The 22,509-nt window shown below is 44.6% G+C and overlaps 2 protein-coding genes across 2 annotated transcripts; both read right to left on the bottom strand.

Moving 5' to 3' along the window:
• Positions 1 to 1,442: 1,442 nt before the first annotated feature.
• Positions 1,443 to 6,475, bottom strand: Lrit2 (leucine-rich repeat, Ig-like and transmembrane domains 2). Its single transcript, NM_001191938.2, has 3 exons — positions 6,311 to 6,475; positions 5,232 to 6,013; positions 1,443 to 2,746 (listed from the first exon to the last, which is right to left on the bottom strand). Exons 1-3 carry the CDS (start codon positions 6,418 to 6,420, stop codon positions 1,989 to 1,991), a joined length of 1,650 nt encoding a protein of 549 aa, NP_001178867.1. The 5' UTR covers positions 6,421 to 6,475; the 3' UTR covers positions 1,443 to 1,988.
• A 4,990-nt stretch (positions 6,476 to 11,465) lies between these two features.
• Lrit1 (leucine-rich repeat, Ig-like and transmembrane domains 1) lies at positions 11,466 to 19,393 on the bottom strand. The gene is made up of 4 exons (NM_139331.2): positions 19,209 to 19,393; positions 16,872 to 17,338; positions 14,148 to 14,453; positions 11,466 to 12,796 (listed from the first exon to the last, which is right to left on the bottom strand). The coding sequence occupies exons 1-4, from the start codon at positions 19,328 to 19,330 to the stop codon at positions 11,820 to 11,822; spliced, it is 1,872 nt and encodes a 623-aa protein (NP_647547.2). The 5' UTR covers positions 19,331 to 19,393; the 3' UTR covers positions 11,466 to 11,819.
• Between the last annotated feature and the right edge of the window lie 3,116 nt (positions 19,394 to 22,509).

The raw sequence follows: 22,509 nt of genomic DNA, 5'->3' as shown, positions 1-22,509 counted from the left end.
AATAGGTGCGACATTGTTCTGCAGTTGCTCTCCCTCAGAGCCAAGTTGGCAAATGTGTCAAAAGGTGTGGATGACATTACTGTCCTTGCTTCTCGTGACCTCTAAGGGTTCTGTCTACGTAAACAAGGGTGCTTTGTTATTGTGAGGTTGAGACAGGATCTTGCTGTGTTAATCCAAGTGGTCTTGAACTCACGGACTCTAATAATCCTGTCTCAGCTTCCCAAGCAGTTGAGATTATCGATTCTGTGCTTGTCACAATGGGAGCTTTGAGAGAGTCCAGCTAACCTGTTACGGATGCAGGAATCAGTTGGCAAGCAATTACTCCTCTCTCATGGTTATCAAGACTCCAGTCACGGGCAAATGGACTGAGGTAAGAGAGGAGGTTCTACATGAGGGCCAGTGCTATCCACCACACACACGGACACACGGAGTTCCCTTTTAGAGAGTCAGAAATAACTAAAGGAGGGGATGTTGGAGATGCTCACATACCATTATGAAACCATACACCGCCTTGGCTGAATGACAGTCACTTGTCATTACGCAATAGTGCATCCAATAACGCTTGTACTCATACATATTTAGAGTCTATCATCGATGCCAGACTGTTCTCTATCTCTGAGATAGACAGGCTCCAACAAGACAGAAGAAGAAAGGAAACAATTTCCTTCAAGTTTCTGGAACTAAATGATGGCTTAATCCTAAAAATTACTTAAAAATTACATGGTCTGGAACTTGAGCTACATTTCAGTGTTATTGTTCTTGTCAAGCATGGGTGGGATAAGGCCTCAGATTTTATCCCCAACACACACTTGTACACACTTACATGGTGTGGTTGCTTGAATAAGAATGGCCCCCCCATACCCTCATGTATTGGCATGCTGAGCCCACAATTGGTGAACTGTTTAGGAAGGGTTATAAAGTGTAAAGCGTAGTCTTTTTTTTTTTTATTATTATTAACTTGAGTATTTCTTATATACATTTCGAGTGTTATTCCCTTTCCCGGTTTCCAGGTAAACATCCCCCTAATCCCTCCCCCTCCCCTTCTTTATGGGTGTTCCCCTCCCCATCCTCCCCCCATTGCCGCCCTCCCCCCAACAATCTAGTTCACTGGGGGTTCAGTCTTAGCAGGACCGAGGGCTTCCCCTTCCACTGGTGCTCTTACTAGGATATTCATTGCTACCTATGAGGTCAGAGTCCAGGGTCAGTCCATGTATAGTGTAAAGCGTAGTCTTAGTGAAGGAAATATAGCACTGGGCATGAAGTGCAGGGGCTTGAGGTTTTCAAAAGTTCATTCCAGGGGCTGGGGATTTAGCTCAGTGGTAGAGCACTTACCTAGGAAGCGCAAGGCCCTGGGTTCGGTCCCCAGCTCCGAAAAAAAGAACAAAAAAAAAAGTTCATTCCAGGCCCAGTCTCTTTCCTGTCCCCCCAACCCCCCACCTCTCACGTTCTCGCTCATTCTCTCTGTCTGATGCCTGCAGATCAGGATGCAAAGCTTAAAACTAAAGTTCTAGTACCATGACTGTCTGCTTCCCACCATGATGATAATGGATTAACCCTCTGAGGCTGTGAGCAAGCCCTGGGTTAAACGTCTTCTTCTGTAAGTTGGTGTGGTCATGGCGTCTCTTGGCAGCAATAGAACTAGAGTAGTAACTAAGATACATGGTCCATGTTTGGTTGCTGTGCTTGGTTAAGTAAAGAGTATTAAAAACAACTTTAGCTTAGAAGTTTTAGAATATTTACCAACACAGAGCAACCAAACAACCTTAGCAACACAGAGGGGGGGTTAGGGGGGATACTGGCTCGGAAACCGGGAAAGGGAATAACAATCGAAATGTAAATAAGAAATACTCAAGTTAATAAAGAAAAAAAGAAAAAAAAAAAAAGAAAAGAAATACTTGTTTGGTAAATGGTCAGAACCAAGTCGTGCTGTCATGAAAAGTTGGATTCAGGGATTGAAGGTCTATTCATTGCTATGTTATGGTGGGCTGTTAGCTGGTGCCCTCCTTTTCTCTCTCCTCATCCTCCTCCACAACTCTGTGACTCTCACAATCCTCACAGACAGCTGAAGGATCTGTGAAAGAGTTATCCTTACACTGTGGCACTGCTTGTGGGCATCTTAGGGTTTTCCTGTGAAGAGGAAAACAGCGAAAACACCACTCACTGCAATTGCACGGACCCTGGGTTGCCCAGACATAAGCACCCACAGGCAGTGCCAGGAGCACAGCGCACAAGACCACAGTGACATGCAAGAGGTGCTCGCGGCCCTCCAGCTCACCACTGCCTTTGCCTGTCACAAAGACCACACACTGGCCCTGGCCTGGAGGCTGATTCCTTAGGCCGAGGCATGCTTTATACTTTGTAGCAGGGAGGAGGTCATCCACAGCATAGGTGTTGATTCCAGGGCCTATGTGGACCACCTTCTTCTCCAGAGCTTCATCAGATGCAATGTAGAGGGTGAACCATTGTTCTCCAGCAAGGTTGGTCACTGTGAGCCACTCCAGCAAAATACCATGCACCGTCTGCTTGACCACCCGTAGGTCAACATAGGAACTGCCCTCTGAAGAGGTGGAGAGGGAATGCAATCCAGGCGTGGCCTGTGCAGGCTGGACATAGAGTGTGATGACAAGAGAGCTTCGTCCGATGGAGTTGGAGGCCATGCAAGTATAATTAGTGCCGTCTACCAGTTGAGCTGCTGGGATGACCAGCTGGGACAGGATGAAACCTTCTGCAACTGGCAAGGCCAACACTGTGTGAAAAGAAGAACAAAACAGGTGTGCTCGTCTGTGACAGACAGCTGGAAAGTTCTAATAAAGCTAGGTCTTATGTTTAGAGGATGGTTATCATTTATTAAGTGTGTTCCTTGTGTCAGCGGTTACCTTTCTTGAAACGCGATAGAGTAAACATTTAATTTGCTATAAAGATCCTGAGGGTTGGAGCAGCTGATTAACTTATCCATGCTTGTTCAGAGGCAGCAATTATGTGGAGCCCATTCTTCTATCTAAGGAGACCACATTCCTTCAGCCTTGGTTGTGCCCACTGTGGCCTTACTAAGCCTGATACCACAGCTTAAGGAGATTTTTCAAAATGGTGTGATTAAGAGGTATTGTGAGCTCCGAAGGAACTCTTACCTCATAGATGTACAGTTCCTCAGAACCTCGAAATCAAATACCTGGGCTCCCACTTCTTTCAAATACGCCATACTGGGAAACATACCTAAGTTCTCCTAGCCTCAATTTCCTTATCAAGAAAACTAGGTAACATGCATTCTACAAGTTTTATAGAACAGTGTCAGTAAGCCTTACCTATCATTATTTTTAGACATAACACAGTATCAAGAGTAATTATAGTGGGGCTGGCAAGATACCTCTGTAGTTAAGGAGACTGGCTGCTCTTTTGGATGACCCTGATTTGACTCCTAGCACCCACAGGGTAGCACTCCAGTTTCAGGGAATTCAATACACTTTTCTGGCCACTGCAGGTATTGGGCATATGTGTGGTACACAAATATGAAGAAGGTAAAACACTCATTGGCAGGCTAGTTTTATGTCAACATGACACAGCTAGAGTCATTGGAGAGGAAGGAGCCTTATGAATATATTTTCATAAGATCAGGCTGTAGGCAAGCCTATAGCATGTTATCTAAGTAAGTGATTGATGAGGGGTGGGGCCACCGCTAGGGTGGCTGTCCTGGTTTCTTTAAGGAAGCAGACTCAGCAAGCTGTGGACCAAGCCAGTAAGCAGCACTCCTCCATCCATCCGCTTCTGCTTTGAGGTTCCTGCCATGACTTTAATGATAAACAGTAGAGTGATGATGAAGTATAAGCTAAATAAACCCTTTCCTTCCCAGGCTGTTGGATCACGGTGTTTGTCACAGCAATAGGATTACTGAGTAGTATAAAATACATAAATAACACAGTTTTGAAAATAGTGATGACAGAGCATCACTAGACACTGTCCTTCCCTCCATCCCTCACCCCCTCCATCACTCCTTCCTTTTCTCCCTTTTCCCCCTTCTCTTTGTTTTTTTTTCTTCTTCCCTTCTTGTTTTATGGGTTTTTGGTTGTTGTTTTGTTTTGATTTGGTTGTTTTTTGGAGACAGCCCTGGCTGTCCTGTATCTCACCAGTCAGGTCTCACACTCAGAGATCTGCCTGCCTCTGCCTCCCAAGTGCTGGGTTTAAAGGTGTTTGCCCTCACTCCCCACCTAATTTATTGATTTTTAAAAGAAAACTAGAATGATGAATCCCGTCTTTCTCTGCTGTTAGCATTTACCACCTTGCCAATACAGTAAGATAAAAAATGGAAAAATTAAAAATTTCAGTCAATTGGATATTTGTTAAAATCTCCCAGAGGCTCATCATCATATATGGAAACTGACTTGCTTGAATCCCTCAGATATTACTCCATTTTAGCTGTTTTTAGACAGAGGAAGAGTTAAGATACTGTTCTCCCAGCTCCAACATGCTCCTGGGAACCCTTACACAGCTTTGGGAAAAGCTAAAAACCTACTCCAAGAAACAAGGTGCTTTTCTTGGTGCCAGGAAAATCAAGTCCCAGTTTTTGGTCCCTGGAAGTCATTCAATCTCTCTGGGCCCTATAATTTTGAGCTAATATTGTCTTGCTAACATGATAATAGGAAGTAAGTATTCGGTTGATATGTAGGACTTGCTATCCTTATCTTATGGGCATCACTCAATGGCAACACAGCAGAAACACATATGTAACAACACATATTGTTGGCCTTGCATTCACCAAGTTCAGGTCTCTGGAGCAGGGCCTTATAAATCATAATGCAATAAGCACCCCATGTAATTCTGGTGAGGCAAGTCTAGGAGATAATAACACCTGTTAGAATAAGTCCTATCCAGAAATTTTAGTATTCTAAAATGTTTGGTGCTTTTCATCCAGAAAGTTCTCAAACAGTATATTTGCTTATTTTTAATTTATTTCCAGTGCTTTAACATTTCTACACTCTAGGAGATCATTAGGTCCAATGTATCTATTTATATATGAGATCTGCATGTACCCACTTTAAACAGTGCTGTTAGAGAAATACTACCTTGGACTCTTTTCTGTTCTAGGGAATTAATGTACATATATGCCAATCTTACCTGCACCCATCTTTTATGACAGGCACAGAATTAAGACAGAGTCCTAACAGACCTCTACCCTGAATATATATACATATACATACATACATATACATACATATATATATATCATATGGCTTTACCATCAAATTTTCTCCACGTACTCAGGGGATACTTCCACTCAATAGTTGGTGAGGGACTGGCTTGTGCCAAACATTGCAGGGTCACGTTCTTTCCTACCTGGATACTGACATTGGCACTAGGAGTTGAGATAATTGGTTTCATACAATCTCCGAGCTCAGTCTCGTGTAAAAGCTGCCCTGCCTTCGAGACAGGACCCTGGCATATCAGGTAAGAATTCACCAGGATGAAAGGGGGACCAACGGACTTGACAAACTGAGCAAGCCCCGTTAAACGGCAGTCACATAGCCAGGGATTATTGTGCAGCGACAATACCATGTGGGAGAGAATCTCAGCTCCGCAACCAAGCTGCTGCCGTTTCTGATAGGCTGGCCAGTTCAAGAAGACACCCTTGGATACAACTGTCAGCCTATTGGAGGATATGTCAAGGTATGTCAGGTTGGCTAGGAACTGAAGAGCCAGTTCAGGGAGCGCATCAATCCTGTTGTGTTTGAGATCCAAAACCCTCAGGAAAGGGGTGGCGCGGAACGCTGTCCACGGTACTGAACGGAGTCTGTTCCCCTCTAGTCTCAGCTCTCTCAGCTGTGGCAGGTCCTCTAGGGCACCTAGGTGGATCACAGTGACGTTGTTGAAGTTGAGCCAAAGGTATTCCAAAGTGTTCAAGTTGGTGAAAACCCCCTGGGGAAGTTCAAATAAGGGTGACTTTTCGATTCTCACTTGCTTGAGTCCTTCGGGAAAGTTGTCTGGAATCTTTCCCAAAGACATAGACATGCACTGAAGGCTCCTGTATAAGAAAGCAGAAAAACTTTAATAAGCATTAAGGAACCTATAAGTGGTATTTAATGGATCCTGTCATTAGAAATGGGGATTAGATAAAAATAATAAACTCATAATAAAAGAGATTGCTTTTGGTTAAAAAAAAAATGTTCTGCTCAATAAACTCCAGAACCAACTAAAATGAATTCTGTGGAGACTTAGCTGGTTTCCCACAAACTCTAAGCCTCTGTTACTCCATATTGTTTTTAAAGAAAATCTCCTCCACCCCCACATTACCCTCTGGAATCCTGTCAGCACAGCACACCTGCCAAAGCTCTCCTCTGAACAGGTACACTCTGACAGACACAATGGTCGCGCTGCATGTGTAACCCAAGAGACCAGAACTTGCAAGAAACAGTAAAAAACAAAAGCCATATTTGTCTGTAGGCAATACCTTGTGTGGTTTGGGTAGGTATGGTCTCAGCTTCTGAGTAGTAAATCCTATTATTGGTAATCCATAAAGATGTAGGTCAGCACAGCAGCACTAAAGCCCTGAATGCCCCAAGGTCTGTTAGAGCCCAGCTCCCAGACTCAGGAAAAGCCCGTGTCCAGATGTTGTGTCTCTTAACTCAACTGAGAAAGCTGTGGTGCTTGAGGTTAGAAAAGAGAAATATGCATCAAATGTCAAGCTCTATTTTGCTTCTACCTTCTCTCAGCTTCTTACAAAGAAGCCAGGGAAACAATCAGGTGTCACAATCCTGAGTGCCATAGCTCAGGATTTGGTCAAAATGCGTCTAATGCTTCACAGTTCACAAAGGAATCCTGAACACCCGATTTCCAATTCTTTTCTTGAAGTGAAAACAGATGATGAGCAGCAAAGCAATCTCGTGATTGTTTTTCTTGCTTGCTGTCTGTCAGCACCATGGGAGATGTGTTGCTTCTGCAATTCATATCACTGGAATTGGAGAAGCATCGAGGTATCCTCCCAACACAGACGCTTAAAGACGTAAGGACAAAGCTTTGGGGTCCAGGGCAAGAAGCTTGATGGTATGTCTTTTCCTTGACTTTTCTAAAACAGTGTATCACGCCACTAAGAGCAAGCGTCAGACTTGAAAATGACAAGATACTTCTCTATCGCTCTTCACACATTCATTGTTTGTTCAGTGTAAGTCATGTTTGCTAGGCACAACAGTGGTGAGAAAAGGAATGCTATAGATATTTCCTCATTCATTCTTCTTAGTGCTTCTGCCTGAGGCTGGCAGTTCAGGGAATATCTTCTAACTTGTGAGCCTCTGTGTCTCTTCTGCAGAACAATAATTATCAACAAACATCTCACAGTTTATATAAGAAATGTTTAGATTAATTAAAGTAAATTACCCAGGACAATAGGTGCCCCATAACTCATTCCCTCTTGGGACAGAGTCTAAATGACTGGAAGCATCAGCTTTCTTATTAAATGAGGGCATATCAATAAAATGCCAAAATTCTATGAGTTCTTGTAAGATTCATGATATACATTATACCCCCACAAAAGGCTTCAGTGAAAAAAAAATCCGCTTAGTAGCTAACCAGCAAGGCGGAAATGGGTCACCAGCTAAGCTGCTTACATTCCAGGCTTCCCACTCATACCAGACGCATTTTCTGGCATTCCTAGGCAATCTACCTCGACATGTGGAGAGATCTCTGCAGTTACTTTCAAGTTAAAAAAAAAAATTGAAACAAGGAATTCACTGTGGAGTGCACAAAGTCTGTGTGAGATGGGGAGATGCACAGCTCTGATTGTCTTTCGCTTGATGGGAGGGTGAGACTCAGCTGCAAGGAGAGCTGGCACAAAGCAAGGTCCTTCCCAAAGCAGCACTCACTCACTCACACACACACACACACACACACAGAGAGAGAGAGAGAGAGAGAGAGAGAGAGAGAGAGAGAGAGCGCGATGGGCTGGGGGAGACATCGGTTCTTGCCAGTTGGTCTACAAAGAATCAGCACTGAGAGAAGTTTGTTCCAAAACCCTTTGCCAAGTTTTCCCACAACTTTGGACTTACTTCCTGGGACCCTGCAATTCAATGAATGGCTATCTGAAAGTACAAGTACATTCCTTCCTTTCCTCTCACACCTAAATATGACAGCCCAAAATTAAAACTCATCTCCCTTTCCTACAATTTCTTCTCTGTTTACTCCATGTCCTGCTTAGTATAAATTCAGACCTACTCACTTTTCTAGATGTTGTCTTAGAGCTTGTCTGTATCTAGATAGATATGGACAGATCTCTCTCTCTCTCTCTCTCTCTCTCTCTCTCTCTCTCTCTCTCTCTCCCTCCATATATATAAGTAGATATATTAATCCATATTTAGATGGATATATATATAGGTATATATCCTATGTAGATAGATATACATAGATATACATACTATGGATATAAGTATAGATTCACTTGATCAGTTTGGTTCCTCTAGAGAACCCTAATAATATACTTACTTGGTTAGTGTTGTTACTTAGCTTAAGTGACCTGTTACCAAATATAATTATAAAAGTCATAAGACTCCAAAATCAAAAGAGAGAAAGGATTTGAGAATATTTCATCTTTATCTCCCCTCCTGAAGGAGGCTTTCAGTAATTTGAACTGTAGCATTCTCTCAAGACATAATTGTTGGAGAAGAATTAATTTGTGGTTATGGCATAAATATAAGTTACTGCTGGGAGAGACGTCCTGTTTTATCTGAATACACTCACAATAAAAGAATTGAAAAGTGCCACTTAATCCCCCAAATAAGTCAATATGGACAGCTTAGAGCAGACAGAGAACTGGGTACGTTACTAGGTAGAACACAGATATCCTCCCTTTTCTCTGGATAGAACCCTTTCCCCTTCTGTCTTTTGCCAAAATCTCTGAGATGGTCCCTTGACTACTCATGCTGTATAGTATGCCAGTGAGAGAAATGCAGACCACATTTCAAAGCCCCTTGAAATATTCAAGCTATATGACCCAATTTTTAACTGAGATATTAGAGTCATGATATTTGAAAAAACCGCTTCGTGATTCTCTAGTCGTGTTGTGTTTTTCCTTACTGAGGTAACCTTCGATATTCCAGATGGTGAACTTTCCTCATAGCCTAGGTCTTTGAGGACCTGAAACAGAACCCTCCCTCCATCAATCCACTCTCAGTCAGTGAGCAGACTGCTTGAGCAAGAATGAGTCATGCTGTGCTAGGCCACTGAAATGTGAAAGCTGCTGCCATAGCATAAACTGGCTATGCCCTTCCTACAATGCCATTGCAAGCAAGCAAAGTGTAGTGCCTGCAACTGATGACTAGATTCAGTAGACTCGACTTTATCACTCTGAACAAGCTCTTCAGTCTCTTGATTCAGAGCCTAGAATAATAGCTAACATCTCCTTTCCAGCACATAACTTGGTTTTGTCTGTTTATATCCTGCAACCTGGAAAGGCAATTGAAACTCAATCAGTTTGACATACCATCTGTGTGGGCAGGAGAAATACAATCATGCTGCAGTCCAGAAAATATATGATATACACGCCATGACACCATGATTTACATCGATTTGCAACTCCTAAACTAACCACCCAGGGCAGTGTACCACAGGATCACTGTGACCCAGATAGCAGCTGGTCTTTAGTAGAGAAAGACCAGGAATTCTTTTTCTAGGCTATTCAAAGAACATTTAGTTTTCAGGGGATGTTACACTAAAAGATTAGTATGTAAACCAGATACTGTTTATTTATTCATTTGTCAGACAAGTTTGTTTTGGTCACATAAATACCCACGAGAACACTCCAGAATGACTCTTCCCTACACGAAAAAACTCAGGGCAGACAGAACACATGAAGGAAAGTTGATACATGGCCATTAAGAGGCAATGATCACCCACATCCTGAAGGCAGCCCTCCAGACTGCTGGAAAATTTGATCACATCCCTATTTTTTCCTCTTTCTCCTCTCCTTTCTCCTCCTCTGTCTCTCAGTCAATATTGGCTATACTAGTTTTATTTTTTTTTATTTTTTGCTTTCAAGTTCCTGGTTTCTCTTTCACAAAGTTCAATAAAGCTAATTGGATGTTGCTTCCAATTTGTTATCTGTTTTTTTGTGAACATCTTATTGTATCACATTCCTGCCCATTAACTCACCTGTAGTCTATATCCATTAGCAATGACAGAGCTTGTAATATCCATTATCTAGTTTTGTTTACCAAAAAAATGCAGATAAGGTCATTACTGTCCACTCAAATAGCTTTTCTTGCTAATCATAATGACCCAAAAGTTATAATCAAACATAATCTTTATGGAGGTGACAGAAAAATATCAAATTTGGTGATTCTAATATTCATATACACATTTGTTCTTGTGGTTCTGATCCCAGGTTTTGGTAGCTGCCAAAAATTCATTTTTTCACAGTGAGCATTCTGAGGATATACTTCAAAGACCAATAATGAGTAAAGATCCAAAAAGTTGTCAAAACATGGATTCCAAAAGAAAGTCTATTTCTTCCTTCTATACATATACCAGTTCTTAGTTTCCTCATCTGTAAAATCAAATATCCCAACCTCGAGAATGGGCTGTTAAGGGCATGTTGTGAGATCTTTTGGAAATAGGAAGGGGATTTGTATCTAGTCAACATTCACATAATATCAATTATCTTGTGTGGTACTAGTTAAATAATTTCCTTGGTTCACTTCTGAGTGTGAAAGTCCACAATTGTTACCAAAGGACTTGACACTCATTTTCTCTGTAGACAAGTAATAAACGGAGTTTTCAGTAGGAACTCACTCCGGTACACAAACATCTCAGCTGTCTCTGCAAGAATTCAGCAAGAATTCTAATAGCCTGCTGGATGACCAGAAAAGCTCCTACATGCTTTCTAAAACCAAGCAAATTTCAGAAAACACTGCAAAGTCTCCTCTGTAAGGATGGGCTGGCTGTGAGACAAGACTGACTGGGATGGTGCCCTCTGTTGTAGAAGTCTCTTGGCTCTTTCCAGTCTGGCGTACTGAGAACAAAAGAGCAGTAGTCTTTAGAATTTATTGCAAATAAATTCTTCAAGAATTTCTCCAAGATTATCTCCAAGAGCTCCAAAGGATAAATGTTAAGGACTTTTCAGTAGAACCAACTGTCCAACTGCCTGGTCCAAAGCTAAGGCTGCCACTTCCCAATGGCAATACTATAGCGGTCCATTAGTAAATTTATTTAGAAATGTTTTGTCTCCCATCATCATCTTCAGAGGATTAGTGTCTCTGCTTGCCTTGTTAATGTTGTCTTTGGCCATGAGACTGTCTTTGGCAGATACAATATGGGTATGAGAAGCGGCAACGTGCTAGTCTCACACGAAGACATTCAGAGGCATCGCATGATTTTGCCCTTCCCTCTTATGTCATCTAAGAGAAGTCTGCCTCATGTAGCCTCTGTTGCTCTCCACCTCTGAGCCCCAATAGAACACACATAGCAGAGTCATGTCAGTCAACCTATAGACACATAGTGTGGAAATACATATCTAAATGCTGCATACCAGAGAGTTTTTGCTTTTATTTGTTAGACAGCAGAAGCTGACTGATACAGGCCAAATACTTAACACCTGTTTCTTCTCCAGGAAAATAGAGAGAAAAATGATGCCTGCTATTATAAAAGTTAAGTGAGTGAATACCTATGAAGTCCTTTGGATGTTGGCTGGCACACAACGAGTGCTTAAAACACGGTGTTAACTGTTGTTGATGTAAATGTACAAGTAACCAAGTACACAAAACAGTCAGGGTGGCCGAGCACTCAGTCAGGTGTAAAAGTAAGTGTATGAGACTGAAGAGGGAGGTGTTAGTGGCGACTCAGACTCAGCAGAAGTACTCATTGATGCGTCTGCCGCCCCTGACACCCAAGACCTGGGAGTCCAGGCTGGAACGTGCTGAGAGAAGCCTATCTGCTTCACTGAGGCTGCTCCTGGACAGCTCCTCTGAGCCATCTTCACTGTGGCCTAGTCTTTCCAAATTAACATAGGCCCCGGATGCCTCTGCAGAGCCCCCAGCGCGGCACTTGTGGCAGCGTCTTCGGAGAGCCCCGCAGCAAACCAGCAGAGTGGGAGGCAGCGCGATGATGGCCGCCACACTGATGACCACCATGTTGATGAGTCGCTGGGTGCCCTCTGCATCTACCACCTCATCAGTAGAGAAGATGACACACTGTTCCTTCGTAGGCACCAGGCCCCGCACACAGACACATGCCACGTACTTGGTCTTTGGGGCAAGCCCCTCAATAGTAACACTCGTCTTCCCGGCCTCCACAGTCATCCTTCGCATGTCTCGCTGCCCAAAGACTGCATAAAGGACACTAAAGGCAGTTGTGTTCCCAGCTTGAGGGGCCTTCCACACCAAAGACACACTGTGGTAAGTATCTCCTACCACCTTGAGAGACCTGACCATCTGTGTCTCCTGGTGTTCTGATGGCTCTCTGGAGAACTCCCCTGGGACATCCATCTGAAAGTTCTGGAGAGGCAGCTCCTCCTTTATGCTGGGCACTGAGGGCTTGGTAGCCAGGGCTACAGGCTCAGGAACATGAGGAACATGCCTGGCCACTAGCTTGTTGTTGTAAGCAGCAGCTTCTGCCCCTTCCCCTGTCCTTGCCCATAGGGCCCCTGGAATCCCAGTATATTCTGTAGAAGTCTGTGGCTCAGTGACAATCAAGGAGATAAGAGTTTCAGAAGCTCCCAGAAAGTTCTTGGCTTGGCAGATGTAGTCCCCAGAGTCAAAGAGAGACACAACAGGCAGATCCAGCAAAGTCCAACTTGAGCCATCACTGGAGACTTCCTGGTGAACTAGGGAGAGAAAAGGCATAGGGAGGAATGAATGTGTTGTCTTCACAGTCTCTCTTCCGAGACCAAGGTCGCAGTGTGTGGTCTACACTGTAGTGAATACCAGTCACCCCAAGAAAATTTTGGCACGCACTCAAATTTCAAGTCCACCTCACTCAAGAATAAACTGCCTAAGAATAAAATGCCTTCTCAGTCTGAGGTGTCAAGAGTTTATCCTTCAGGTCCTAGAGAGTTGCAAAGGTGTCCCTTCAGGGAAGCAGGCAAGTGCATTGTGGGTAGGTAGGTTCGGGGGTGAGCAGGAGGCAGAGGATAATCTGGAAGAGTTGTACCCACCCCTGCATACCCCAGTGGGCATATCCAATCAGCACCTTTGCCTTAGTGCACTTACGCAGTAGAGCCTTTTGCCCTGCTTTGCAAACTAGTCCAATCCCCCTATTCTAGGGTAACAGTTGTCAGTCATGTAGGGGGAGCCAGGAGAAAACTGGGCATGATGGGAAATTTGCCAGTTAAGTGCAAGAAATTATTTCTCCTCAACTTATCTTCTGCATGTATATGGCTGCAATTCTTGTCCCTGCTGCCACCGTAACAGAGACGATCCCTCTCTGCCCACACAGTTCAGCCAGAATAGACATTTCACATACACTCTGAAGCCAGAGCCAGACGGACTGGAGTCCCAGCTTCTTCACATGTAAGTTGTGCAATATGGGGAAAGCATTTACCTCTCAACACTTCTTTCATCATGAACAAAATGAATCTGGTTGCCTTTTACAATTCTGTTTTATTTTGCCTGAGGGTTGGGGTGGTTCCAAGAGAAAGTCCCACATAGTTCAGTCTACTAACCCCTAACATAGCTAAGATTGCCCTTGAACTTCTAATCTTCCTGCCTCCCAAATGCTAGGGTTATAAACCCAACCGTGCCTGCTTTTTAAAGTTCAGTGACATAATGGACATAATTTACTTAACATGAGGTTGACCCCATATGAAGATCATATGTCAATCCCATCACTAATTATTTCTGATGATTCTGGTTTACTATTTTGAAAAGAAAAACTTGCCAAAATCTTAAATAAACTAGTAGTTGTTTTCTCCCTAAAAGTCAACTTTGTATTGCTCCCAACATGGGCTCTGAGTTTCCAATAATGAAGTGGATAATGAGCTATAACAGGATGGATTGAGAACCATTGTTCTAGTCAATGCACAGCATATGAGCACATTTGATCCAATTACATTCATACAGATGAGAGCCCAGACTGGATTATACCAGTCCCTACTAATACTGTCCACTCTCCCCTTGGGAAGCGGACCCAGCTGTATCAGTTCAGCACTGAACACAGAAGTCTTGTTGCGCACATACCTGTGCCATTGAGTGGTCGTCCATTGGCTCTCCTCCAGCTCATCTCAGGTCCTGGGATCCCAGTTGCTCCACAACGTAGCAACACTGTGCTACCCAAAGGAGATATGATGCTGGTCACCCCTGGACGGAGCTCTGGGCTCTGACACTTTCTTAGCTCCAGCTGGCTGAAGGCCACTCCAGCCAGGCTGCGTGGGCTGCCACACCTCAGTCTAGCCTCGATGAAGATCAAGTTGGAAGCCCAGCCATCTAGGAGATGAACTAAGTCATAGAGCCGACAGTCACACACCCAGGGGTTGTCCTGAAGCCCTGTGGAAGTGAGAATAAGCAAGAGGTTAACCTTAGATCTTCAAAACCAGCTCCATTTCTCCTCTGGAAAGATGAGGCAGTTTTTCTACTCAGAGTCAGCGGAGCTGGCCTCCAATCCCAGCCAGCGTCTTGCCTTGCCAAATAAATGACCTGAGACTTGTTTTTCATTCTCTGTAATGGCGTTGGTTTCCTTCACAGTTTCTTTCTTCACTTATTTAACGTACTCACAAGGTCAAGGATGGGAAGTCACTCAAAGATAGTCACTGGCTTGGTGACTAAAGCCATCAGGATGAGTATGAGGACCAATACACATAAAAGTCAGGCAGGCATGGTGGGAGGTTGTACTCCTAGCTCTATGAAGGCAAAGACAGGAAATTCCTAGGGCAAGTTGGTGTTAGACTAGCTGAATCAGTGACCTCTGCTTTCGGTAGAGACCTGCCTCAATCATCAAAATGGAGATTATGGAAGACAATTGACATCAACTTTGGGTTTTTACACACATGCACACACACATATGCCCACACACGTGTAAGCATACAAACACACATACCATATACACATAAGTAAGCAAAACAACCTTGCTTAGTACGAATGTCTCACACACATTTCAGTGGTGAAGACTGAAAATTATACCAGCCTTTTTAGAAGCAATCAAATTGATCGTAAAATTTTAACACATGGACTGTTTTATCTGGCAAACTCAATTCTCACCTCCCATCCTTCAGAGACATTTGCACACATATATTAAGAATCCATGGCTAGGGGCTGGAGAGATGGCTCAGCGGTTAAGAGCACCCAACTGCTCTTCCAGAGGTCATGAGTTCAATTCCCAGCAACCACATGGTGGCTCACAACCATCTGTAAAGAGATCTGATGCCCTCTTCTGGTGTGTCTGAAGACAGCTACAGTGTACTTATATATAATAAATAAATAAATCTTAAAAAAAAACAGAATCCATGGCTAACAGAGAGCTCAAGAACACTGAAAGAAAAAAAAATCCAAGAGAATAAACAAAGCTGGCCCTGTAGGGGCTCACAGAGACAGAACCTCCAATCAGGGCCTGTGTATGGCACTGACCTACACATATGCACATATGTTACAGGCGTGAGCTTGGTGTTCTTATGGAACTCCTAACAGTGGGAGCAGGGGCTGTCTCTGTCTCTGTTGCCAGTCCTTGGGAGTCCTCTTCCTACTGGGTCAGCTTGTCAAGTCTTAATAGAAGAGGACATGTCTAGTCCTGCTGCAGTTTAATATGCCATGGCTGGTTGATATGGGAGGCCTCTTCTTTTGTGAAGAGAAGTGGAAGCAGAGTGGATGAGGGGTAAGGAGGGGAGATGGGGGTGGGGGGATGGACTAAGAGGAGGGGAGGAAGTGTAATCAGGATGTGAAAACTTAACTAATTAATTAAAAAAAAACATGGCTGAGAATAGTTTTTGTGGCACCAAAGGTGTTACTGAGTCAGTGGAAACAATTTAAAGGCCTTTGGGTGGGTGGCTGCTGTACTGTGAAATATTTAATTCATGGACTTGTCGCATTTGCAGTTACTTGGAAAGATCTCTGAGACCTGTTGTCTGGATGAGAAGGTTAGTGCCAATTAATACATACAATATGCTTTCAAAAATGTATTGCCCAGGGCTGGAGATGGCTCTCTGGTTAAGAGCACTTGCTGCTCTCCCAGAGAATCTGGGACCCACATGGAGGCCCACAGCCGCCTATAACTCCAGGTACAGGGGACACAACACCCTCTTCTGGCTTGTGAGGGCACTAGACACACATGGTATGGCACAAACACATAAAATGCCTTAATGTCACACAGCTTCTGTGTGTGTGCATATGTTTGTATGCACATGTAAATCCGTTATAAAAGATAAGGAACTTGCAAGCGAATGTGATAATCAGTAGCTGCCCTTGAGAGAAGGAGAGATTGGGGTAGGAAAAAGGACAAAGGGATCTTTAGCCTCTTCATTTTGTTTCTAATGGCCTTTCCAGGCTTTTCCAGCTACACTGTGTCTGTCAGCCCCAGGAGCAAGCAGGTGCCCTGGGCAGCAAAGGCTTGCCTGGTTTTTTTGGTAAATTTTTGGGTGTTTATAGAGCAAGGAGGGATAGAAGAGGAAAGGTGTCTGCCTGATATATTTTACTGACTCATTTCATCCTGTACTGGGAAACTGAGTTTAACAGGGTCACACACTGTGACTGGGGACCTCTTGAGTCTCAGTTTTCTTATTTCTAATTCTGGAATAGGAATTGGCTTGGTTTTTCTTGAGCTATTAAACCTCTGATTAATGCCAGCATGATTCCATCCTCCCTCAAGTAGGGAAGGTGAGCATGATGTCATTCAGACTCAAAGAGCTTGGATAGTTGCCCAAGACCCCAGGATGCACCTGAATGGCTCCGGGTGAAGGATGCTACCTTGATTACCTAAGACTAGCCTGGTACGACGGCTGGAAAGATAGGGTCCGGTCTTCAGGTGAGCCCACGTATCCAGTAGCTCCTCAGGAAGCCTCATCAGCTGGTTATTGGAGAGGTCCAGGAAAGTAAGGTTTTCCAGGAAGTGTACAGCCTCGGGTGGCAAGGTCGAGAGGCGATTGGCCTGCAGGTCCAGTAGTTGCAGCTGTGGAGTGTCCTTGAGTGCAGCCCAGGGGAAAGTGACCAGGTGGTTCCCAGGCAGCCGCAGCTCTCGTAGACGTCGCAGACCCCTGAGCATGAGGGTACTAAGCTCACTGAGAGCATTGTAGGGTAGCCACAGCTGCTCCAGGCGGCTGAGAGGCCTGAAGGTCTCTCCGGGCACCCTGCGAATGGCGGTTCGCTCTAGGCGCAGCTTGCAGGTGTCCGGAGGAATCGAAGCTGGGGGCAGAGTCAAGTCAGGGTCGCTGCACACCACTGTCCTGGTCACAGAAATGGAAAATATTTGAGCAAAGACCCCTTCCTTCTGAGTTCCCAGATCTGCCTGTTAACACAGACACCAACTGCGGTGTCTTCATAGATGATACTCATGCAAACGGTTCCAAACTCGGAAGCTTGGAAAGAAAGAGGATGCCAGAGCAAAGTCACAGTGCCTGTCCACTGCTGTCCATAATCTAGCCAAGGAAAAGAGACCCTAATACAGGGTAAAAGGCTAGGAAGGAAGAAGGTTTGGATACATGTGAAGGACGGAAACTGATAGGGAAATTGTTTCTAAACGGGGGCAGGGGATGGTCAAAAGAGGATTTAAAGGGTTGTAAGAGACTAAAAAAAAAACTGAAGAGAAAGGAGGAAACATCTATTTAGATGCAGCTTTTGCTCCTGTCAGCTACCTCCCAACACATTCACATCTGCAACTGTAATTCTGTAATTCCCGGAGGAGTACATACTATGTTTAGGATTTGAGTGTGAACTAGGAAGGGTGTTAGGGTGGCACTCTGCAAGGTTAGAGCTGAGGAAGGCAGCCTATATACAAAAGGAGCCTTGATCTCAGTGTATAGCCAATGCCTGTGGCAGATAGAGACCTTGGGCTTGCCCACAGCCTCTCGTGGCCTCACTGCCCTCGAAGGATACTCTATGCAGATGATCGATTTTGCTGTTTCCCATGCCTGGCAGAATTTCCAGAGTCTAAAAATTAGATCCATGGATTCTGGCACTGGTTCCATGGCCAGTGGAATGTGGCTTCAAGGCATTTGCTCTCTGAGGACAGTGTCATCTTTGTGTCCTGGGTGATAGAAAGCAATCACACCATAATGTCCTTAGTCATCAGCCGTTTTCCAGGCTGATTAAGTGCCAGTCTGTTTTACTTAATGGGAAATTTAGTTTCCATATGAGTTAAATCATCAAACATGTCAAAGATGGAATGCTTCCTTTCTTTGGAGGGCGGGGGTTCTGTTTAATTTTCAGACACCATCATCTCCGATCAACCCAGCACTGCCAGGATCATGTGAAAGGGGTTCCAATAATACCATTTCCATGATCAGCAAACATACACGGCTCTGGAGGATTCACATAAGACAAAGAAGAAAGGATGATGGATCCCAGAAGATTGGAAAGTTGGTAGGAAAAGCCCTGAGTGAGGGACTGAAATGCTTGTGCAAGTTAGAAAATACATTTCCCACTGACTAAGCCAAAGAAGAAAGGCTGACTTAAAGTTCGCTAGCAGGAGGAAGAAAATGAATTACATGAGGAAAGCAGTGCCAACCAACCACAGAGGCTTTGGCTTCAAAGGTCTGTGAGGAGGAGGAGACAGCAAGTGGGAAAATCAAGGACTGGGCTGATGATGAAGGGGGCTTGAAGTAAGGAAGGTCCATGGACTATGGGGGCAGGTATCCCACCATGAGTTAGGAGGCAAACATCACCTACATGGGACTGTGTGTCTTGTGGAGGTCAGGCCTGAGCATGGGAGATGCCTGAGACAGAAGGAGCTGCGAGATACAAAGATAAAAATAGAAATGGAAGAAAGCAAATGAAGAGGAAGAAACTTCTGGACCTTAAGGAGGGCCTCTCTCTACCATGAACACAGAGGAAGTCTCAGGATGAACATCCGGAGCCCGGCTGGTACATGTCCCAGGCCCTCCTGGGCAGAGTAAACTCCCCATGGACTGAACATGACCCAGAACAGAACACTTTCTCTCCATCTCAGATTTCAAGGGTCCCAAATCCAGCATGTCAGGTGGGAGCCCGAGACGTGGAAGTGGACAGTTGCTGGACATCTGACCACTCCCAACACTGCCTAGCCGATGTACCTAAGAAGGCTTGGTGACCCACCCCCCGCATCTGTTGGTGTCATACCTGGCCTTGCTGCCGTCACTCAGGATGTGCAGGCTGCAGCTGCATTGAGAAGGACAGAAGCTCCAGGCCTGGTGAGGTCCCCCAAGTGCAAGGAGCCAGAGCATGCCCAGGGCCACCCACATGACTTCTGGCTCCTCTTGGGCCTAGGCAGGGACCTGTCCCAGGAGTGCTCTGCCCTGCTTGTCCAGTACGTCCAATGGCTACCCACTTACTCATCAGTCTACAACCCCCACGAAAGGCCAGGGGATAAACACAGGCTGGGGATTAGGGAGGGAGCCCCAGCCCCAGCACTCAGCAGCTTATTGCTGGTGAATCACCCAGTCTTGAGGGGAGGGAGAGAATCCCTCTATAGCAACAATCCCAGGCCAGAAGAAGCTGGGGCACAGCAAGATAAGGCAGATGGGCAGCTACCCAGAGGCAAGAGACTAGTGACTGGCTAACTGAACCGTCTGCTGAAAAGAACCCCACTTAGACCAGGCCAGGGGTAATAAATCTGTGTGTTTGGGGTGCTAGGTTCAGGAGAAAAATGGATACAGAATGCTGGCCTCCAAACAAGGGCCTCTAAAAATTGCCCACTGTGATAGTCTGTAAAAGAGAAGAGTGACATGAGACAAGTCCTTCTGTAGCTGGTGGAGGAGGCATTAGAAAGAGTCCATGCTTCAGGGCCTGACACCTGCATTCAGATCTCAACTCATCAGTCACAAAAGGAAGTAAAGCTTCTCCACCTGGAGTACTGATGGAAATTAGCCCAGGCTTGCCCATCCTTGACTGTCTTGGGAGACAGAACCTTTCTGAAGACTGTCAATTTCTAGTCCTTACAGGCACTTGTTCACAGAGGAACTGGGAAGATTCTGACCTTGCAGGTAGACATGAGAGGTGCCTACATATGCTCATGAACATAGGCAAACATCTGCCTTCCTTCAATGCCCCATGGGAGCCTAATCACAGAACCCCAGGATGTCAGTGGAATTACCACTTCTGAGGCATTGCCGCCCATGCTGAAAAGAAAGGGAATCACTTCAAGAGAAAAGAGGTCTCCCCTCCTCAAGCATCATACACCAGGGAAGTTCCTAGTGCTGGATCTTACAGAGGTTTTGGAGATTTTGTTTAATCTTCAAAATTCTTCTCAAGATGCCAGGCAGGACTGAATACTAGACTTGCTCAAGTCACCTACTTGCTGGCTTCATCTTCTGTCTCAGAACACTTGGTCCTCTGAATTCCAATAGACTCCACATTCTGGCATGCTCAGGAGGCTGGTCTAGACTCTTCAGGTTTAGTCAAGGAAGATGCCTGGGGACTGTGCTGGATAGTTTTATGTCAAGTGAACACGTATTGACGTCATCTGAGAGGAGGAAACCCCAACTGAGAAAATACCTCTATAAAATTGGACTGTACAAAAGCCTGTATGGTGTTAAAATTAGTGATAGATGTGAAAGCGTCTAGTCCATTGTGGAAGGTACCATCTCTGGGCTGGCAGTTCTGGAATCTATAAGAAAGCAGGCTGAGAAAGCTATGTGGGGCAAGCCAGTAAGCAGCACCCTTCCATGGCCTCTGCATCAGTTCCTGCCTCCAGGTTCCTACTCTGTTTGTGTTTATGTCCTGACTTCCTACGATGATGGATAGTAGTATTGAAGTATAAACCAAATAAACCCTTTCCTCCAAAGTTGCTTTGGTCATGGTGTTTTGTTGCAGTCTTAGTAACACTCAGACATGAACCCAGGGCATATACATACAGTGCCTAGCTCGATACCAAGTCTGTTGGACAAGATCAGCTTCTGAAAGATGATGCTTCTCCTATCTTCTCTTCACAGCCAGCCAGTACCTGTTACCTTCCTCTCTAAATCGGGGTGTCTGCTGCTGCACCCAGTCTGCTCTTTTCTCTTGTTTGGAATACCTCTACTCTGACCTTATCTAGCTGACCTTATATGTTATTCCTAACCTTGTCCCTTCTCTTTTTTCTTGATGCCTTTGTGGTCTTGTGGGCATGGGAAAGAGAGCTGCAGGTGTTAACTAACAGGTTAGAAATCAGAAAAGGGTAGGTAAAGTCCTGGAAGATATAACTGGAACTTTGGATCCTAGGAATCATTAAGTTCAAATTTAAGAAGGCGTTGAGAGAAAGGGAGGTTTGGGATCTGGACATTATCAGAATAGAAGGAATTGCTCATCTAGAGGGAATGAGAGGATGTGTGGGTGGTGGTTTGAATATGCTTGGCCCAGGGAGTGGCACTATTAGGAGGTGTGGCCTTGGAGTAGGTGTGGCCTTGTTGGAGTGGGTGTGGCTTTGTTGGAGGAAGTTTGTCACTGTGGGGGTGACCTTTGAGACTCTCTTCCTAGTGGGAGATAGTTTTCTGTCTGCCTTCAGAACCAGATAGAGAACTCTCAACTCCTTCAGTGCCATGTCTGCTTGGACTCTTCCTTGCTCCCACCTTAACGATATTAAATGGAACCTCTGAACCTGTAAGCCAGCCCCATGTCAATGTTGATTTTTGTAAGAGATGCCTTGGTCATGGTGTCTCTTCAGAGCAATGGAAACCCTAACTAAGGCAGAAGTTGGTACCAAGGTATTGCTGTGATAGGCCTGACCATGCTTTTGTTTGGAGAAATGTGGGTTTGGGAACTTTGGATTTGGGAAGTCATGGAATGCTTTAAGTGAAGTTTCATGCACCATCCTATTAGGAATATAGAAGACATTGGTGCTGGGGGTAATTTGAACTGTGGGGGCCTGGATCAACAGGTTTTGGAGGAGAAGAATGTTAGTAATGTGTCCTAGACACTGTTTTTGTGGTAATTTGGAAGAACATGGCTGCTTTTTGCCCTTGTCTGAAGAGTCTGTCTGAGGCTAAGGAGAAGAGACTCAGATTAATTGCATTGACAAAGGAAGTCTCAGAAAAGCCCTGCATAGACTTTCTCCGCTGTTGCTTGCCCATGAAAAGCATTTTAATCAAGTGTAGCAAGCTTAAGAAGCAACACTTCAAAATGTATGGTTCAAGTAATAAGGGGGCACCAGGAAGTGAAATGGAGCTGAATTCTGTGTTCAATGAGATAAACAGAATAAGGGAATAGTGATCTCAGGCCAAGATGCCGTCCAGCTAAACTTATTGTTTGTGTTTGCAGTTGAACAAGAAGTAATTTGTACTTTTAATCTGAAAAGCACATTTGTGATCCAGATCCTGTGGCTGGAAGACACAGGTTTTTGATCTGGATCTTGAAGAATAGTGGTCATGAAGATCTTAGGTCCAGGCATAGTGGTATGTACCTTTAATGTTAGAACTCAGAGGCATGCAGCTCTCTGAGTTCAAGG

The sequence above is a fragment of the Rattus norvegicus genome, chromosome 16, assembly GCF_036323735.1.
Source record: "Rattus norvegicus strain BN/NHsdMcwi chromosome 16, GRCr8, whole genome shotgun sequence".
NCBI classification, from domain to species: Eukaryota; Metazoa; Chordata; class Mammalia; order Rodentia; family Muridae; genus Rattus; species Rattus norvegicus.
This window is presented reverse-complemented; position numbering and strand designations above follow the sequence as displayed.